Source organism: Aethalodelphis obliquidens, unplaced genomic scaffold, assembly GCF_003676395.1.
Source record: "Aethalodelphis obliquidens isolate GAN/ISIS:26980383/991018 unplaced genomic scaffold, ASM367639v1 scaffold88, whole genome shotgun sequence".
NCBI classification, from domain to species: Eukaryota; Metazoa; Chordata; class Mammalia; order Artiodactyla; family Delphinidae; genus Aethalodelphis; species Aethalodelphis obliquidens.
Genome location: NW_020838032.1, coordinates 5,876,775 through 5,892,932, shown reverse-complemented (window position 1 = coordinate 5,892,932; position 16,158 = coordinate 5,876,775). Strand labels below are relative to the sequence as shown.

General features: G+C 36.9%; 1 protein-coding gene across 4 annotated transcripts in view; it reads right to left on the bottom strand.

Annotated features, from left to right (window-relative positions):
* Positions 1 to 16,158, bottom strand: part of GKAP1 (G kinase anchoring protein 1) — an 81,427-nt gene that overhangs the window by 64,932 nt on the left and 337 nt on the right. For 3 of the 4 annotated variants that reach the window (XM_027094206.1, XM_027094209.1, XM_027094208.1), the window contains exons 2-4: positions 15,603 to 15,736; positions 7,349 to 7,601; positions 4,645 to 4,788 (exon numbers count right to left, since the gene is read on the bottom strand). In XM_027094206.1, the coding sequence (XP_026950007.1) occupies positions 4,645 to 4,788; positions 7,349 to 7,558 (354 nt within the window). In that variant the 5' untranslated portion in view covers positions 7,559 to 7,601; positions 15,603 to 15,736. The remainder of the gene's footprint in view (positions 1 to 4,644; positions 4,789 to 7,348; positions 7,602 to 15,602; positions 15,737 to 16,158) is intronic. The other variant, XM_027094207.1, reaches the window with a different exon arrangement.

Below are 16,158 nucleotides of genomic sequence, written 5' to 3'. Positions count from 1 at the left end.
TGTCCCCTGCATCAGCAGGCGGACTCTCAACCACTGCGCCACCAGGGAAGCCTGAACATTATGATTTTAAAGGTTGTAAATATTCTACAAAAACTGTATCTACGTGTTCATACTAATGATCAGGTTTTGTTAATCTCAATTAATGCATCTTCATATCTTTTGAGTGCTGTTTACATTTTTTAAGTTGTATGCTTTAATTATATCTCAAAGTAATAAAAATGGTTCAATGATTCACTGAAGGATTAAAAGTAGTAATGAAAATAGTAAATAATGCAACTTATAAAAACACATAAATTTTAAAATGAAGAAGACTCTAATACAGTGAATACAGAATATAAATCTGCATGTGTCAGCACAAGAGTGATTGTCACATAAGCAAATGAAAAGGAAAATTATAAATAGAAAATTAACATAGTGAATATTTGAAATTTCAATTTATTGAGTCATCAATCTATTTGTTCCTAGCTTCCTGCTATGAAACATGGTCAGACCAGTGGCCTAAAGACATTATAGTTTTTGTTTCACTTCCAAAGCACAATGACCTGTATGAGTCTTTCCAGAACAGAACAAGTACCAAGTAATGCTTTCCAGAACAAAAGTGATGAATTTTGTTGCTAAAGAAAAAGCCAAAAAAACAAAGAGCACTGCTTATAGTAAAACCAGGTGCAAGTCAAACTATCAACAATAGACTTATTATACCAGCCACAAGGTTAATGAGAAATATCACACTCACAAACAAAAAACAGAACAAACTATTGGCAAAATGCCTTTATCAGATAGATGTACTAGAGGCTACAGTGTGAAAAAACAATTAACTATGCACATGCTAGCAGATATTCAACTTCAGAGTTGGACAAAACCAGTGATATGTGGAGTCTGAATCAATACAACAGGAGTAAGAAATACACAATAAAATTTGATCTATTTATCACTGAATATCCACGAGAAGAGACTTTTCTATTCATTCATTATGTTTGAGCCATGATGTAAAATTTTAAAAAGGTAATACTGGAATCAGTATTATCAATGCACTACCACAAATATAAGAGGTTATACCTGAACAACATCTACACTGAGATTTATTCCCAGGCAACAAGTAATGGTGAACAATATGTCTCTTGATCTTGATTCAATATTTTAAAAAAATGTTAAAAATTCTGAAAACAATCAAAGTCATGGCCTATTCTACTTTTTTTTAAACACCTTTACTGAGACATAATTCACATATTTTATGTATCACATAAAATCTACCCACTTCAAGTGTGAAACGTATACCTCCTTTGATGTATACATCTCTGCAAAGAAATTCTGTATTCTGCTCATCTCCCTTTCAATTTCTCTTACCCAATTTTTCATCTCAGTCTATTATTTCACCTTTTTATATAACATTACCGACACCTTGACTTTTACAAAATGTTCTAGCTCCTTAGTTTTTATTAAATCAAAAAATAGGTGCTGTCTAAAATCAATTTCTCTGTTCCCCGTAGCAAATCTTTTTCAAAGTACACTTTCACTTTGGACATTAAGTACAATGTTCTTCTCCTTTTATGTGGCAGAAACTTTTCTTCAGCTGGCATGAGATCAACTAAGATCCAGTGTTTGCTTCTAAGTAAGTGGAGTGGATGTTTCTTTACTGTCTATCTTGTTGCTGTTTAATGCCAGCTCTCAGATTTTATGCTGAGGCTTAGCCAATGTAAATTTACATTATCGCTTTGATAATTTAGGAGTAGTAAACTCTGTCTTAGCATTTCTCTTTTGTGTTTACAATAAGCAGCCACATAACAGACAGGATTTCTATATCCAGCTTTTTGACTGGCTCAGCCCTCAACACGTGGAGTTTCTCATAGTGTTGTTTCCCTGTGTGAGGGAGAACACCCACCACAACTGTATACCTTCTGCCTAGTACAGTCACTGTCTGGTCCCTACTTTAAAAATCTATTATTCCACACAGTAAAATAGATTCCAGATGGTATACTGTCCATCAGTCCCAAAGCTTGCCCTTATCTCTTCTTCACTTGTCACTGTAATTATCCCAAGAACTACTTTACTTCTCATGACCTTGATTATTTTCCTACAAGTGAGACTTCCAAATAAGGTACCAGGTTTTCCTAAGTGACCCATCAATAGTATATCCAGCAGAAATTCCTCTAAGTTCCTCAGCCTTGGATGATATTTTTATATAGGGTTGGGGCCAAGTTGACTATTTCCTTCTCATAATTACCTGGTCATTTTGGCAGCAATCAATGGCAGCAGGAAGAAGGGCAATCAAATATCTGTGCTTAAGTTCCCCTATTACGTGGCATTTATTTTGGTGCAAAATTGAGTAGTTTTCCTTTATTAATTTTCCAGTGCCTCTTGGGCCACTGGGAGAAATTGTCTCTGGTGAAGACACTAGCAAATTCTATTACTGTCTAAACAAGTAGATCATTACGTTAATAATACTTGTAAACCAGAAAAAAAATTGTTATAATGAATGCTGTAGAAGGAAAAAAGAATCAAATAACCCCTCTAGAATAATACAAGATGATTTATCCAGTTAACCAATGCTCACAAATATCATTTTTGCACAGCCCTAGTGTAATAACTGATGCTCGTAAAGATGAGCCCGAGGCACTACAAAATTCTATAGAAAATGTTATAATTAACATAGTTTATGTTAAGAGCAGAGTTTAGTATAGTCTACTTATTTATTGGCTGCGTTGGGTCTCTGTTGCTGCACACAGACTTTCTCTAGTTGTGGCGAGCAGGGGCTACTCTTCATTGCAGTGTGCGGGCTTCTCATTGCGGTGGCTCCTCTTGTTGTGGAGCACAGGCTCTAGGCATGTGGGCTTCAGTAGTTGTGGCACGCAGCCTCAGTAGTTGTGGCTCGTGGGCTCTAGAGCACAGGCTCAGTAGTTGTGGCACACGGGCTTAGTTGCTCCACAGCATGTGGGATCTTCCTGGACCAGGGATCGAACCCATGTCCCCTGAATTGGCAGGCAGTCTTAATCACTGCACCACCAGGGAAGTCCCTAGTCTAATTCTTTTAAAACTGGTAACCCAAACATGATAGGTATAGCCACTCCATTAAGCCAAACATCTGCTAAAACAATACCTATTCCCAACAGATCAAATGGCAGTTTAACAGATAAGAAAATAACTATTCATTTCCCATACATACAGCACCTCCTAGAGTACACTCCAGGCTTAGTGTGTTATTTCCCTGGATACCACACACACAAAAAGAAATTGATTGGTTTTATTAAATTATCTCTTTGATTTGGTTATTAATGACATTTATTTAATAGAGGCATAAAAGAACAAAACATCGTGTAAATAGGCTAAAAAAAACAAACGTCATAAACTATTTTACAACAAGGTTGAAAAGGAAAAGTTTCCCCTCAAAGTCTTTCTTTCTTTAAGTAAAACTGTCACTGAGTATTTTTTTTTAACATCTTTATTGGAGTATAATTGCTTTACAATGGTGTGTTAGTTTCTGCTTTATAACAAAGTGAATCAGCTATACATATACATATATCCCCATATGTCCTTCCTCTTGCGTCTCCCTCCCACCTTCCCTATCCCACCCCTCTAGGTGGACACAAAGCATCGAGCTGATCTCTCTGTGCTATGCACTGCTTCCCACTAGCTATCTATTTTACATTTGGTAGTGTATATCTGTCCGTGCCACTCTCTCACTTAGTCCCAGCTTACCCTTCCCCCTCCCCATATCCTCAAGTACATTCTCTACGTCTGTGTCTTTATTCCTGTCCTGCCTCTAGGTTCTTCAGAACCATTTTTTTTTTTTTGATTCCATATATATGTGTGAGCATACGGTATTTGTTTTTCTCTTTCTGACTTACTTCACTCTGTGTGAGCCTCTAGGTCCATTCACCTCACTACAAATAACTCAAGTTTTTTATGGCTGAGTAATATTCCATTGTATATATGTGCCACATCTTTGTCCATTCATCGGTCGATGGACACTTAGGTTGCTTCCATGTCCTGGCTATTGTAAATAGAGCTGCAATGAACATTGTGGTACATGACTCCTTTTGAATTATGGTTTTCTCAGGGTATATGCCCAGCAGTGGGATTGCTGGGTCGTATGGTAGTTCTATTTTTAGTTTTTAAGGAACCTCCATACTGTTCTCCATAGTGGCTGTATCAATTTACATTCCCACCAACAGTGCAAGAGGGTCCCCTTTTCTCTACACCCTCTCCAGCATTTATTGTTTGTAGATATTTTGACTGGTGTGAGGTGATACCTCATTGTAGTTTTGATTTGCACTTCTCTAATGATTTCACTGAGTATTTTTAATAAGAGACCTCTGGTCTTACAAATGTGATTTTTTTACTTGAAATAATTTAATCCTGTTTTTCTCCCTTCCCTATCTCTCCCTCATTTGTAAAAAGGCAGATGAATTTAAAACTCAGAAAATAACTGCTTGAAATTGCCAAAACTAACAAATATAATATGTGTCAATCTGCTTTCCTAGTAGATAAAAACCAGAACCTCTTATAAAAAGTAGCAAACACATGGGAGTTAATCCAATATAAAATGCTCCTCAGAACAGTGGTGTCATGGTCAGATGCACTGCTATCTTAAAAATGCAAAAATGCACTGAAAACCAAAGCAAAACAATTTGATTTACTTAGTTGTACCTGCTCATCTCTTTGTCTCCACTCTTGCCAATTTTCTTCCCGTGAATCCTTCTGTACTGGGTTTGGTAATGATAGCTCATGCTGAGCATTACAAATGCCATGGGAGGATTTCTGGGGAATTTTCTTAAAAGCAAGATTCCTGAGCTACGAAACAAACAAAAAATTAAATTCAGTTTACCAATCCTGAGATACAAATGATTATTTTGGAAGTTAAGAAATCAATATTTTTATACTTCTAAATACTCATTATGCTAACTCACAAAGTCACTATTTGAATTTTTTGTAGTCTTTGTAGAATGCTAATTTCACCAGCATTTGAGATAATTTTGGTGGATTTCTCGATGAAATGATTAATAAGTGAGAATGGATTATACTCTACTATACCACCATTTTAATGAGTCTGCTTTACTAAAGGGAAGTTTATAGGAGTAGAGAACAGGATAACAAGTATGCTTTTAAAATGCAAAACAATAACGTTCAATAAGATTAAAGTTTAATAGCTTATAAATTTAAAAGTTTAAATAGTGAGAGAAGATAGCTTAAGGAACTCTAACAACTATTTTGCTAGTCCTGAAAAATACAGGGCCTAGTCCACAAAGTAACATAATGAACTAAAACTGTACTGGCCAAGCCACTCCCAACAATAAGAAAAATCTTAGTCACAGAGGTTGAAACAGGGAGAAAAATACTGAGAGGTTACTATGGATTAAAATGTATTCTCTCAAAACATATGTTGTAGGCCTAACCCTTGCTCTCTGTGAATGTGACCTTATTTGGAAATAGGATCTTTGCAAATATAATCAAGTTAAGATTAAGGTTATACTGAATTAGGGTGGGCCCTAATCCAATGAAGGGTATAGACAAAGATACACAAAGAGAACACCATGTAACAGAAGAGGCAGACTGGAAAGATGCAGCCACTAGCCAAGGAACGTCAAGGACTGACAGCTACCATAAGAAACTAGGATGAGGCAAGGAGGGAGTCTACTCAGTCTCAGAGAGCGCCTGGCCCTGCTGACACCATGGTTAGAACTTCCAGCCTCTAGAACTGTTAAGAGAATAAATTTCTGTTGTTTTAAGCCACCTGGTTTGTGGTACTTTGTTACAGCAGCCCTAGGAAACCAATGAAGAGGCTTTAAATCAAGGATCAACAATTGAACTGATAATCAATAGACTGTTCTGCAAGAGTGATGAGATACAAACATCACTTTAAGCAGCTGTTTTCGGCTATGGAAAAGACAGAGTAGAGGGGATGCTGCTAGAGACAAAGCCATGGCAGGTACACTACTGATTTATTACAGAAAGTAGACTGACAGAACTATAGCTGTGGAAGTGGGAAGGGAGGATCCTCAGGCTCATTCTCAGTAATGTAATGTAAACCCCACTATTACCTTATTTTTTGTTCCCCACATCTAATACCAAAAAGAAAATGGGGGCTTCCCTGGTGGTGCAGTGGTTGAGAGTCCGCCTGCCGATGCAGGGGACTCAGGTTCGTGCCCCGGTCTGGGAAGATCCCACATGCCGCGGAGCGGCTGGGCCCGTGAGCCATGGCCGCTGAGCCTGCGCGTCCAGAGCCTGTGCTCCGCAACGGGAGAGGCCACAACAGTGGGAGGCCCGCGTACCGCAAAAAAAAAAGAAAAAAAAAGAAAATGGTGGGCAATCAAAAGTTCTGTAAGACTGGACTTCTGAAAGGTTGTATGGTGAGAAAAATGTCTTTTAAAGTGACTCTCTGTGTGGCAGCATTTTAAAGAGATACTTAGAAAGCAATGGTGATGGAAATAAATTGAAAAGGCTTTTTCTAAGTCTTGGGATATTATAAAATGAATATAGGGGGAAATAAACACTTTTACTACTTCTCTCATTAAGTGATATTGAGAAAAGTCCTTAATATCTAACTGCTTCTTCTGTTAAAACACAGACAGACACAGACTAGAGGTGTTTTTCAATGTTTCTTTTAAAAATAAATGGGCGCATTAAATGTTGGTCACGTAACTCATGCTAGGCATGTCTAGGGGAGAAGGGCCTGTTTACTACCCTTAAGAAACAGATGACCATCAAATGCATAAATGTTCAAGGTTAGTCATAGGCTTATTGTCTAGTCATAGGATTACTGTCTATAACAGTAAAAAAAAAAAAAAAAAAAGGAAACAACCTAAATGTTTATCACAACAATCTGATTAAGTAAACTATGACAAAGCCACATAATTTTAAATAATGTGGATAAAATAATGTAGATCTTTATTTACTCATGGAAACCTGCTCATGCTAATTTTTAAAAAGCCAGTTATGAAAGTCTATTATATAGTCTCATTTTCATTTAAGTAAAATATGAATGTATATATGAATGTATCTATATATTCAAGTAAACTTATATATGTATACAGAAAACACATACCAAAATATTAATTTCTTATATCTCTAGTTATATTTACAAATGACCTTTGTTTCCTTTTAAGACTTTGTTTTTCAGAAACGTTTTCGAATGAGCACATAAGCTTCCGTAGACAAAAAAAAAAGGCAATTTAAAATATGTTCATTACATCTGACTTCAAATACACACAAATTTATATCCATTCATTCAAGTCATATTTACCAAGTACCTATGGACCAGGAACTGTGGATACATAGGTCAACAAGATAGTATCTACCCTCATGATGCATACAACCTACTGGGAAAGCAGACATGAATAATTATAATTGCTACCTCATTTGCTTCACTCTGTTGCTGTTCCTTCTTTTTTCTTCTTTTCTCTCTTTTCTTCTCATTTGTAGTTGATTTATTTGTTTGAGACTTTCCAGTATTCCGACCTTTGCCTTTTCCAGGCTCAGAATCAGAACCACTGCCACTATCCACTTGCAACAAGGCAAAACGAGAAGCAGTAGTGGGAACAGAACTAAGTACTGCTGAGGCCATTGTAAGGATTTTTCTTTTAAAATACTTCTGTCAAGAATAATTCCTGTGGGAAGGGAGAAAGGAGGAAGATGAATAAACACAGTAGAATTTGTTTCAGATTTTAGAACAAATATATATATATACACACACACACACATACACTTCTCCTGACACTGAATTTAGTTAACAGTTGGATTCGTACACACAGTTCTACTGGTAGAAACATACTTTTTAAACTTAAGTAAACAACGTAAGATTGTATAATATAAAAAAGAAAAATGATATACTGAGATTTCACAATTATTGCAAGAATACCACCAATACAATGTATTGATTTTCCATATACAGTTTCCAAAAATTAATGATTTTCCTCTTTCTCTTTTTTTTTTTTTGCAGTACGTGGGCCTCTCACTGTTGTGGCCTCTCCCGTTGAGGAGCACAGGCTCCGGACGCGCAGGCTCAGCGGCCATGGCTCACGGGCCCAGCCGCTCCGCGGTATGTGGGATCTTCCTGGACGGGGGTACGAACCCGTGCCCCCTGCATCGGCAGGTGGACTCTCAACCACTGCGCCACCAGGGAAGCCCTTTCCTCTTTCTTTTAAATACACTGCTGTATATTTACATAATTATGGAGAATATCCTAATATATACATATATATGAAGAATATCCTAAATCTGATTAATATATACGTATTTATGGAGAACATCCTAAATCAATATGGTTTACAATGGAAGAGTAAGAATATCATTTTTCACCACACACAGAGACCATTGGTCCAACTACATGCTTATCCCCAACTTCCAAGACAGGAAAAAAGGAGTAGGAAACAAAGAACATTCTTACCGTGTACAAATTCTGCTTGAGTTTGATTCTAGAGAAGTGACAGCAAAATAGAGAACTTAAATTCTCTCAACCAAAGGAAACTTTTCAAAATCACCTTCCACCATTATCTTTTAGTTCACTAGTCTCAGTGCCCCCTACCTCTCTTAGCTTTTTTTTCTTTTATTGAAGTATAGTTAATTTACAATGTTGTGTTAGTTTCAAGTGTACAGCAAAGTGATTCAGTTATTTATATATATATATATACATATATATTCTTTTTCAGATTCTTTTCCATCATAGGTTATTACAAGACAGTGATTATAGTTCCCTCTGCTATACAGCAGGTGCTTGTTGTTTACCTATTTTATATATAGTAGTGTGTATATGTTAATCCCAAACTCCTAATTTATCTCCCCCCACTATCCCCCCTTGGTAAGTGTAAGTTTGTTTTCTATGTCTGTGAATCTATTTGTTTTGTAAATAAGTTTATTTGTATCATTTTTTTAGATTCCACATATGTGATATCATATGATACTTGAGTTTCTCTGATTTACTTCACTTAATATGATCATATGTAGGTCCATCCATGTTGCTGCAAATGGCATTATTTCATTCTTTTTATGGCTGAGTAATATTCCATTGTATGTATATACATCTTCTTTAACCATTCATCTGTCGATATTTAGGTTGCTTCCATGTTTTGGTTATTGTAAATAGCGCTGATACGAACATTGGGTTGCATGTATCTTTTTGAATTAGAGTTTTCTCCAGATATACGCCTAGGAGTGGGATTGCTGAATCATATGGCAACTCTATTTTTAGTTTTTTCAGGAGCCTCCATACTGTTCTCCATAGCGGCTGCCCCAATTTACATTCCCACCAACAGTGCAGGAGGGTTCCCTTTTCTCCACAGCCTCCCCAGCATTTATCATTTGTACTTTTTAATGATGGCCATTCTGACTGGTGTGAGGTGATACCTCACTGTAGTTTAGATTTGCATTTCCCTAATAGTTAGCAATACTGAGCATCTTTATGAGCCTGTTGGCCATCTGTATGTCTTCTTTGAAGAAATGTCTATTTAGGCCTTCTGCCTATTTTTTGATTGGGTTTTTTTTTTATGTTAAGCTATATGAGCTGTTTGTATATTTTGGAAATTAATCCCTTGTTGGTACCTTTCAGCTTTTTAAGAGCCTTTTAAACTTAAGACAGGATTGCAAAGGTCCTCTAGTAAAATATATGTACATAAAAAACTGAATCACTTTGCTGTACACCAGAAACTAACACAACATTGTAAATCAACTATACACCAATTAAAAAAAACTTTTTACAAAAAAGGTCCTCTAGTAATATCTAACCCAAATCCTTTTTTACAGATGAGGCAACTGGTACTTAGACTGGTTAGGTCATTCTGCAAGTTACTGGCAAAGTCAGGACCTGAAACTAGATTTGCTGAACCTTACTCTGCAATTTCTAAGTAAGCAGCCTTGTAACTACTAGAAGACTAAGTACTCTCTCAATTCAAAAGAAACAGATTCTCTTAATAAGTTGTGAAACTGAGAAACTTGTTTATTTTGAAATGTATTGAGTACATAACTGAATAAACTATTAAGTTTTTTTAAAAAAAGGAACACTCCAAGTACCTAGCACTAAGATTAACAAAATGTTAACCCACCCCATGCCTCTCCCCAATAGCAACCCCCCAACTCCCACTCTGTCCAGAGATAATTATTATTCTGATTTGTTACTTATTACTTTGTTTTTCTTTATAGTTTTATCATGTCTGTCTTGAGCCACAGCGCTCATATCTGAACTAGCTACTGTTATTTCCACAATATCCTACTGTTTACACAGGTCCACCCTATTCATTGTGGGAAGGGACTGTGTGAAAGTGTGAATACTAAGAGGTGAGGATCACTGAGGTCCATTTTGAAAGCTAACCACACACTACAGTTTGCATGTTTTCAGGAGGGAACAAAAATGAGAAGCATACGTTCAATCTTCCATCTTAACCTAAGAATCTAGAAAATTATTTGGAAATCTTTCAATTTTTTGTTAAACAATGAAAAAAAATCAAAAGAAGAACTGAGATTTGAAGATGTCATCTAATAGTTATGAAATCAAAGTATTTTTATCACAATACCACATTCATACCTACTGCTCCTATGTTCAGAAGCATACAGATTAAGATAAAATACCACAACATACAGAGATGACATCACACCATTAAAATTATGACGTATTTTTAGGCTTAAATCTTTCCCACAGACATGAGAATTAAGGCTTTGTAAGTTACTATAAGGAAGAAAATATTACAAAATGAAAAGGAAATTCCAGACTCAAAAATATTATGGAAAACATTAATTCTGCTTCAACTTCAACATGCCATGTTAAAATCCTGTAAGTTTTAGTAGCTTTGACCACTTTAGGTACACTAATCCTACACAGTTGTTCTACAACTACTGTATTTAATTTTAACTGTCGCAACTATAAATTGCATATGATAGCTGTTCACAAATATTCACCACCCCTCCCTGAAAGAGAATTGCGTATCACTCTCATGTTGAATGCAGGCTGGCCATGTGACTACCAGTGAAATACAAGCTTTAAAAAGCTTTAAAAGCCAGAACATGGTTCACCGTGTTCTCTTTTCTCTGCTTCTGTTATTGTGGAAGTGTATGCTGAGATGAAGCCTCCTAGAGTCAAGTCTGATGGAGTCTAAAACTACAATGAACAAAATCTCCTTACTAACCTGTAATGGATATGTAGCTTGAGCAAGAAAGCAACTTTGCTGCTTTAAGCTGCTGAGGTTTTCGGGTTGCTACTGCAATATAATCTAACCTTATCATCACTGATAGCTTACACAAATACATTTCCTCTCCATTTCAGGACTGATATCAAAACTGTGAATTTCATATTTGGATTGTTCTGCATGAGTGAAATGTTCACAGGTGTTCTAAATATCTCTCCAAAGCTCACAGAAATTTTTTTTCTTTGAAATGAAAAGAAAAAAGTTTTTAGGCATTGAGAATTTGTGGTTGAGCAGTCGGCCACTGAAGAGTCAGAGACCTAAAGATTATACCTAACAATGCATAAGGAAAACACCAATCTATCTGAAACCCTAGAATCACAGTAGAGACTATCTCTTATACAGTGGACACACACAACAAGCAATAAATATTTCCTGAATGAATGAAAAGAATAAAAGAAAGACAAAGTGAAAAGAAAGCATCAGAACAAATACTGTTAACTGAGAAAAGAATCAGTGATAAACACTCAAAATAATTATTTTTCTGAGGCAGCTACCTATGCTACATCTTAGCAACCCATGTGTTAAAATACTTTCTCTAACTAATGAAAGGGTAAATGCAAAGGGTAAATGCTCACCTCCAATGATCCCTTGTTCGGTAAGGGGTACAGGTAGAATAGGAGAGTGGTAGCCACCTGCACTATACTCTACATAATAGTAAATACTAAAGGCCAAAAATAGCTCTACTCAGCAGCTGAGGGAGTAAGGAGATGGGACAACTGGAAGGGCTCATCATCTGTACTCAAGCTGTACTTAAAAAAAAAAAAAGTAATAAACAGCCAACACATCAACTACCTCATTAGCCATGAGAGAAATCTGTATACTATGTCAAAAATCTATATACCATACACTAACCAGTACTTCAGAGGTGGAAGAGGGGGGAAATGTAAATTTTAAATGAAAGAAGGGAATAAAAATATAAAAATAATCCCCAATTTGTAAATATGTGTATTATTTACATACCAAAAGGAGGAAATGCATGGGACTACTCCTTTTCCTTTCTATAGTTTTCACTATTTCCCCAAATATTCTGTAACGACCATATTCCTTCTATAAGAAAAAACTCTCATCGTGAAAAGGAATAATGGTCATCTATACCCAAATTCAAAAAAGAAAAACATAATGTAATCAAAGCAATATTGATTTTTCTGCCCTGTGTCAAAACTTAAAAAGGGCAACTACAGGTCAGAATTAACAATGACATGCCTCAGGTTCTTTTATGTTAGTGATTGAGAAGATAAATGACACAAAGCAATTGTCAAAGACTGATTATGGTGCATGTTTTTAAGAGAACATTGCCTTCATTAACAGATTTTTCAGAATTTGCAAAAAGATAATCATGTTATACAATCCAGGAATTCATTTGTAACTGCTTTAAAACCTTGAAGAGAAAAAGAGATAAATAAGCAGACCACAAAAACATGAGACTTTTAAAGATACTATTTCAGGGAAAGGCTAGGGTCAGTATTCTTGTGAGGCTACGGTTAGAGGTCTTGTGTCCTAAACTTCTGCATCTCCACCTACGGTCATACCTAAGAGATACCTGGATAAATAGATTCAGAGTTCTTCTCCCTCCCCCTGTTATTTTCCCTTTCTTTATGCATCACATGGTCTTTAAAATCCAGATACCTGAGTATATATAAATGCTCATTTATAAACATACATTTAAATAACAAGGACATAATTAAGATACACAAAACAAAAATACAGTGGACATCCACTAAGCTACCTACATTGGTCAGTCTATGAGTGCAGTGGCTAGTGCTCTATGTTAAACAGTTACAAATTACTAAAATACTACACAAATTAGGTTTTTAGTCCAGAAATTTAATGATTATTTTCTATGTTTCTCCCTCTTCCCTTTGAGTCTCCTTTTATTTTATTTATTTATTTATTTATATATTGGCCACACCCCGCAGCATATGGGATCTTAGTTCCCCAACCAGGGATCAAACCTGCAGAGTCTTAACCACTGGACCACCAGGGAAATCCTGAGTCTCCTTTCAAAAAATAATTTAAAGGCTAATTTAAGTAGTTGAAGGAAGACAAAAGAAAATTTGAAAGATAATTTGAAAACAAATGTTTCAGGTCAAATGCATAAGAAACAAATATGCAGGCAGCTCATCACATATAAGTGCAACATTCTATAATTTCTTAATGAATCTATTAGTAAAAACTATTAATTCCTCTATACTTAAAATCGCAGCAAAATCAAATTATAGTGAAGTCTCCACTTTATATATACTCAATACTAGAAAAGCCAATTACTTATTAAATATTAGAGCATATGTTAGGGTTTTCTATAGCAACTGTCCTTCCTCAGATTTTGTACTCCAGCAAAACAAACTACTTAAAATTTCCTGACCACACATTTAGTTTTACTTGCTCAAATCTTTTTGCTGTGCCTTTTGCCTAAAATGCCCTCCATCTCTTCCACTTACAACTTGTATTTGTTCCTTAAAATCCTGCTCAGATGCTAGGATCTCTATAACGCTTTCTCTGACCTGCCTGTTTAATCATTCCCTCCTTTGTAATATTTCTGTAGTTTATATTTACTTTTATTACTGAATAGATTTAATTAAAATTATCTGTTTACTGTTGTGCCTAGCCCCTTATAATCCTGATTTCAACATTCTGAAAGGCAAGAGCTTCTTCTTTCCACCCCTAACAAAACCACAGGACCTGGCACACAGAAGATACATTTATTGAATTTGTTTTTTTAAAAAATATTTACATTCCCCAAGTACACAGCTATCTATGCATTCAAAGACAAGCTCTAAAATAGAATGGAGCTAAAGAAAATGCAAAGTGCACTAGAGATAATCCTCAATTCCCAGAATGCAAATGTGAGTTAACAGTGATTATTAGCAGTTCAAAGTTGCTTCATTATAAGGGCCATTCTACTAACTGATTATCACAACTAATTTTGTTTAGGAAACATATTTGTTTAGGAAACACAACTGGTTTCAAAGTATTGATTAAAAAGAACTAGGATACATGAGGAGCTTAAGTAAACTACTTTTTTAAATGAATAGCCTAAACTGCAAGCAGAAGGATTTATGAACAGCTGATCCTCTTGGGCTCCTCTACTAAGGTTCTGAGGACCAGTGCCACTATGATGTAATCCCTTTAGACTATGATCTCTCTAAGGTCAAGAAAGATGGTAGGAGTAGCCATACCTCAGGTCCAGGGAACCACAATTAGGGCACTTCAAAACTGGTATATGTATAAGCTCCTCAATCAAGACCAAATATATCCCTTTTATAAAATGTAATGATAGTCATCTTCTATTAACACTATTGACCAGTAAGCCTGATGAAAAAAGAAGTGAATACCATGTAGATACCAACTAGTGTGGTCTCACTGAAATGTAGCTTAGATGAAAAAAAAACAAAAACCATAAAATGAAATGGCATTGAGTATGAATGACTTAATACCTGGTGAAATTTTTTATCATATTATTTCACGTCTGTTCCTCAAATAACACAACTACACAATATCTTTCACTTTGGCTTCTTATAAAGTAAGGTTCACAACCAGTAAGTGCCAAGAGCATACCAAAACTTTGCTCGCAACCAACTTAACGCAAACAAACCATATAAACTTAATGGGTATGCCCTAAATTCCATTTTTTTTCTTCATAGTTAAATACTGCCTCCCATCTCCAATCTGCATCACCTAATTTCTGTGGGTTGAAAAACCTAGGCAAAAAGTACAAGCAGGTACCGGTTGAGGACCTAAGGGATTCGCCTATAAATAAAGCACGTGTATTTTCATTTGCCCCAGTGATCTCTTGGTCAACTTCTGGGTTCTTCACTCTTAAAAGAGTGAAGCCACCTGATTATCTTATAGATAAGTTTGTTGTAACCATTTATGACAATATCTTCCATTAATTAGGATTTGACTGATGAGAACTTAAGTGTTATGAACCTGTTGAGAAAAAAAATCTAAGTTTCCACAGATTAAAGATTTAAAAAATTTTTAATTGCCACAAAGTTCAATATTCTTATGGCTGCAAGTCAAATTTGTTAAACTGATGATTCAGGTTACAATCACAAGCACGTTTACTACGTAAAGAAATAGTAATGAACAGTGCAGAGAAAATTTCACTGGCTTTTCAGTAGAGGAAAGACGATCTTTCATTAGTGCTTCTAATGAAAGCCATAGCACCTACTCAATTGTAGAATCTAGCTAAGGTAAGAATGAAAAATCTAAAACAAGGCGGAGAGAAAAGACAATTTAATAAGTCATTTTTTATCACTGTTCAATATCTACCAAGCACCCTAAGTGCTAGAGATGACAAAAATTCTGGAAGAGTGCTTGTTCCAAACAATAACTACAAAAAACAAACAAAATTCAAAACCCTTCTCCCTTTTACCCTTCAACAGTTAGCGGAGAGGAGGAGAAGCACTTTACTCAAAAAGTAATTCACTATACCTCATTCACGAATGAAAGCCAAATTTCACCCACAGGCTGTTAACCAATGCTCCAAAACTTATTCGCGCAAAGTACATACAGAAGGAAACAGGGCTGGGCGAGACCTAACTCGGGCAGAGAAGCGGCTTCAAAACCTGAAAGGGAGAAAACAGCGAGTCAGGTCGAAGCTCCAGAAATTTCCGAGCGCCTGGCTCCCCGGGCGGGAGCGCGATGCCCGCGGCGGGGAGGGGGCGGCGGCACCTGTCACTCGACGGCCCAGAGACCGCGGTCGACCCCGGCCCCGGCCCCCGCGGGGTCTCGGGAGCCGCAGGCACCGCCCGGGCGCCTGGGCCTGAGGTCGACGTGGGTCTCTCTCCGCCGCCCCCGAGACCAGAGCCGAGCGTCGGGGCCGCGGCCCTTCCCAAGGAGCGGCCCTCCCGCGCACTCTGCCCAGCGGCTCCGGACAGCGGGGCCCATCGCCTCAGGCCGAGTCCCCAACTGCCGAGACTGGGGCGCACGGAGCAGCGCGGCCAAGCCGCCACCACCGCCTCAGGGGCCCCGGAGCGGTCCCCCGCGA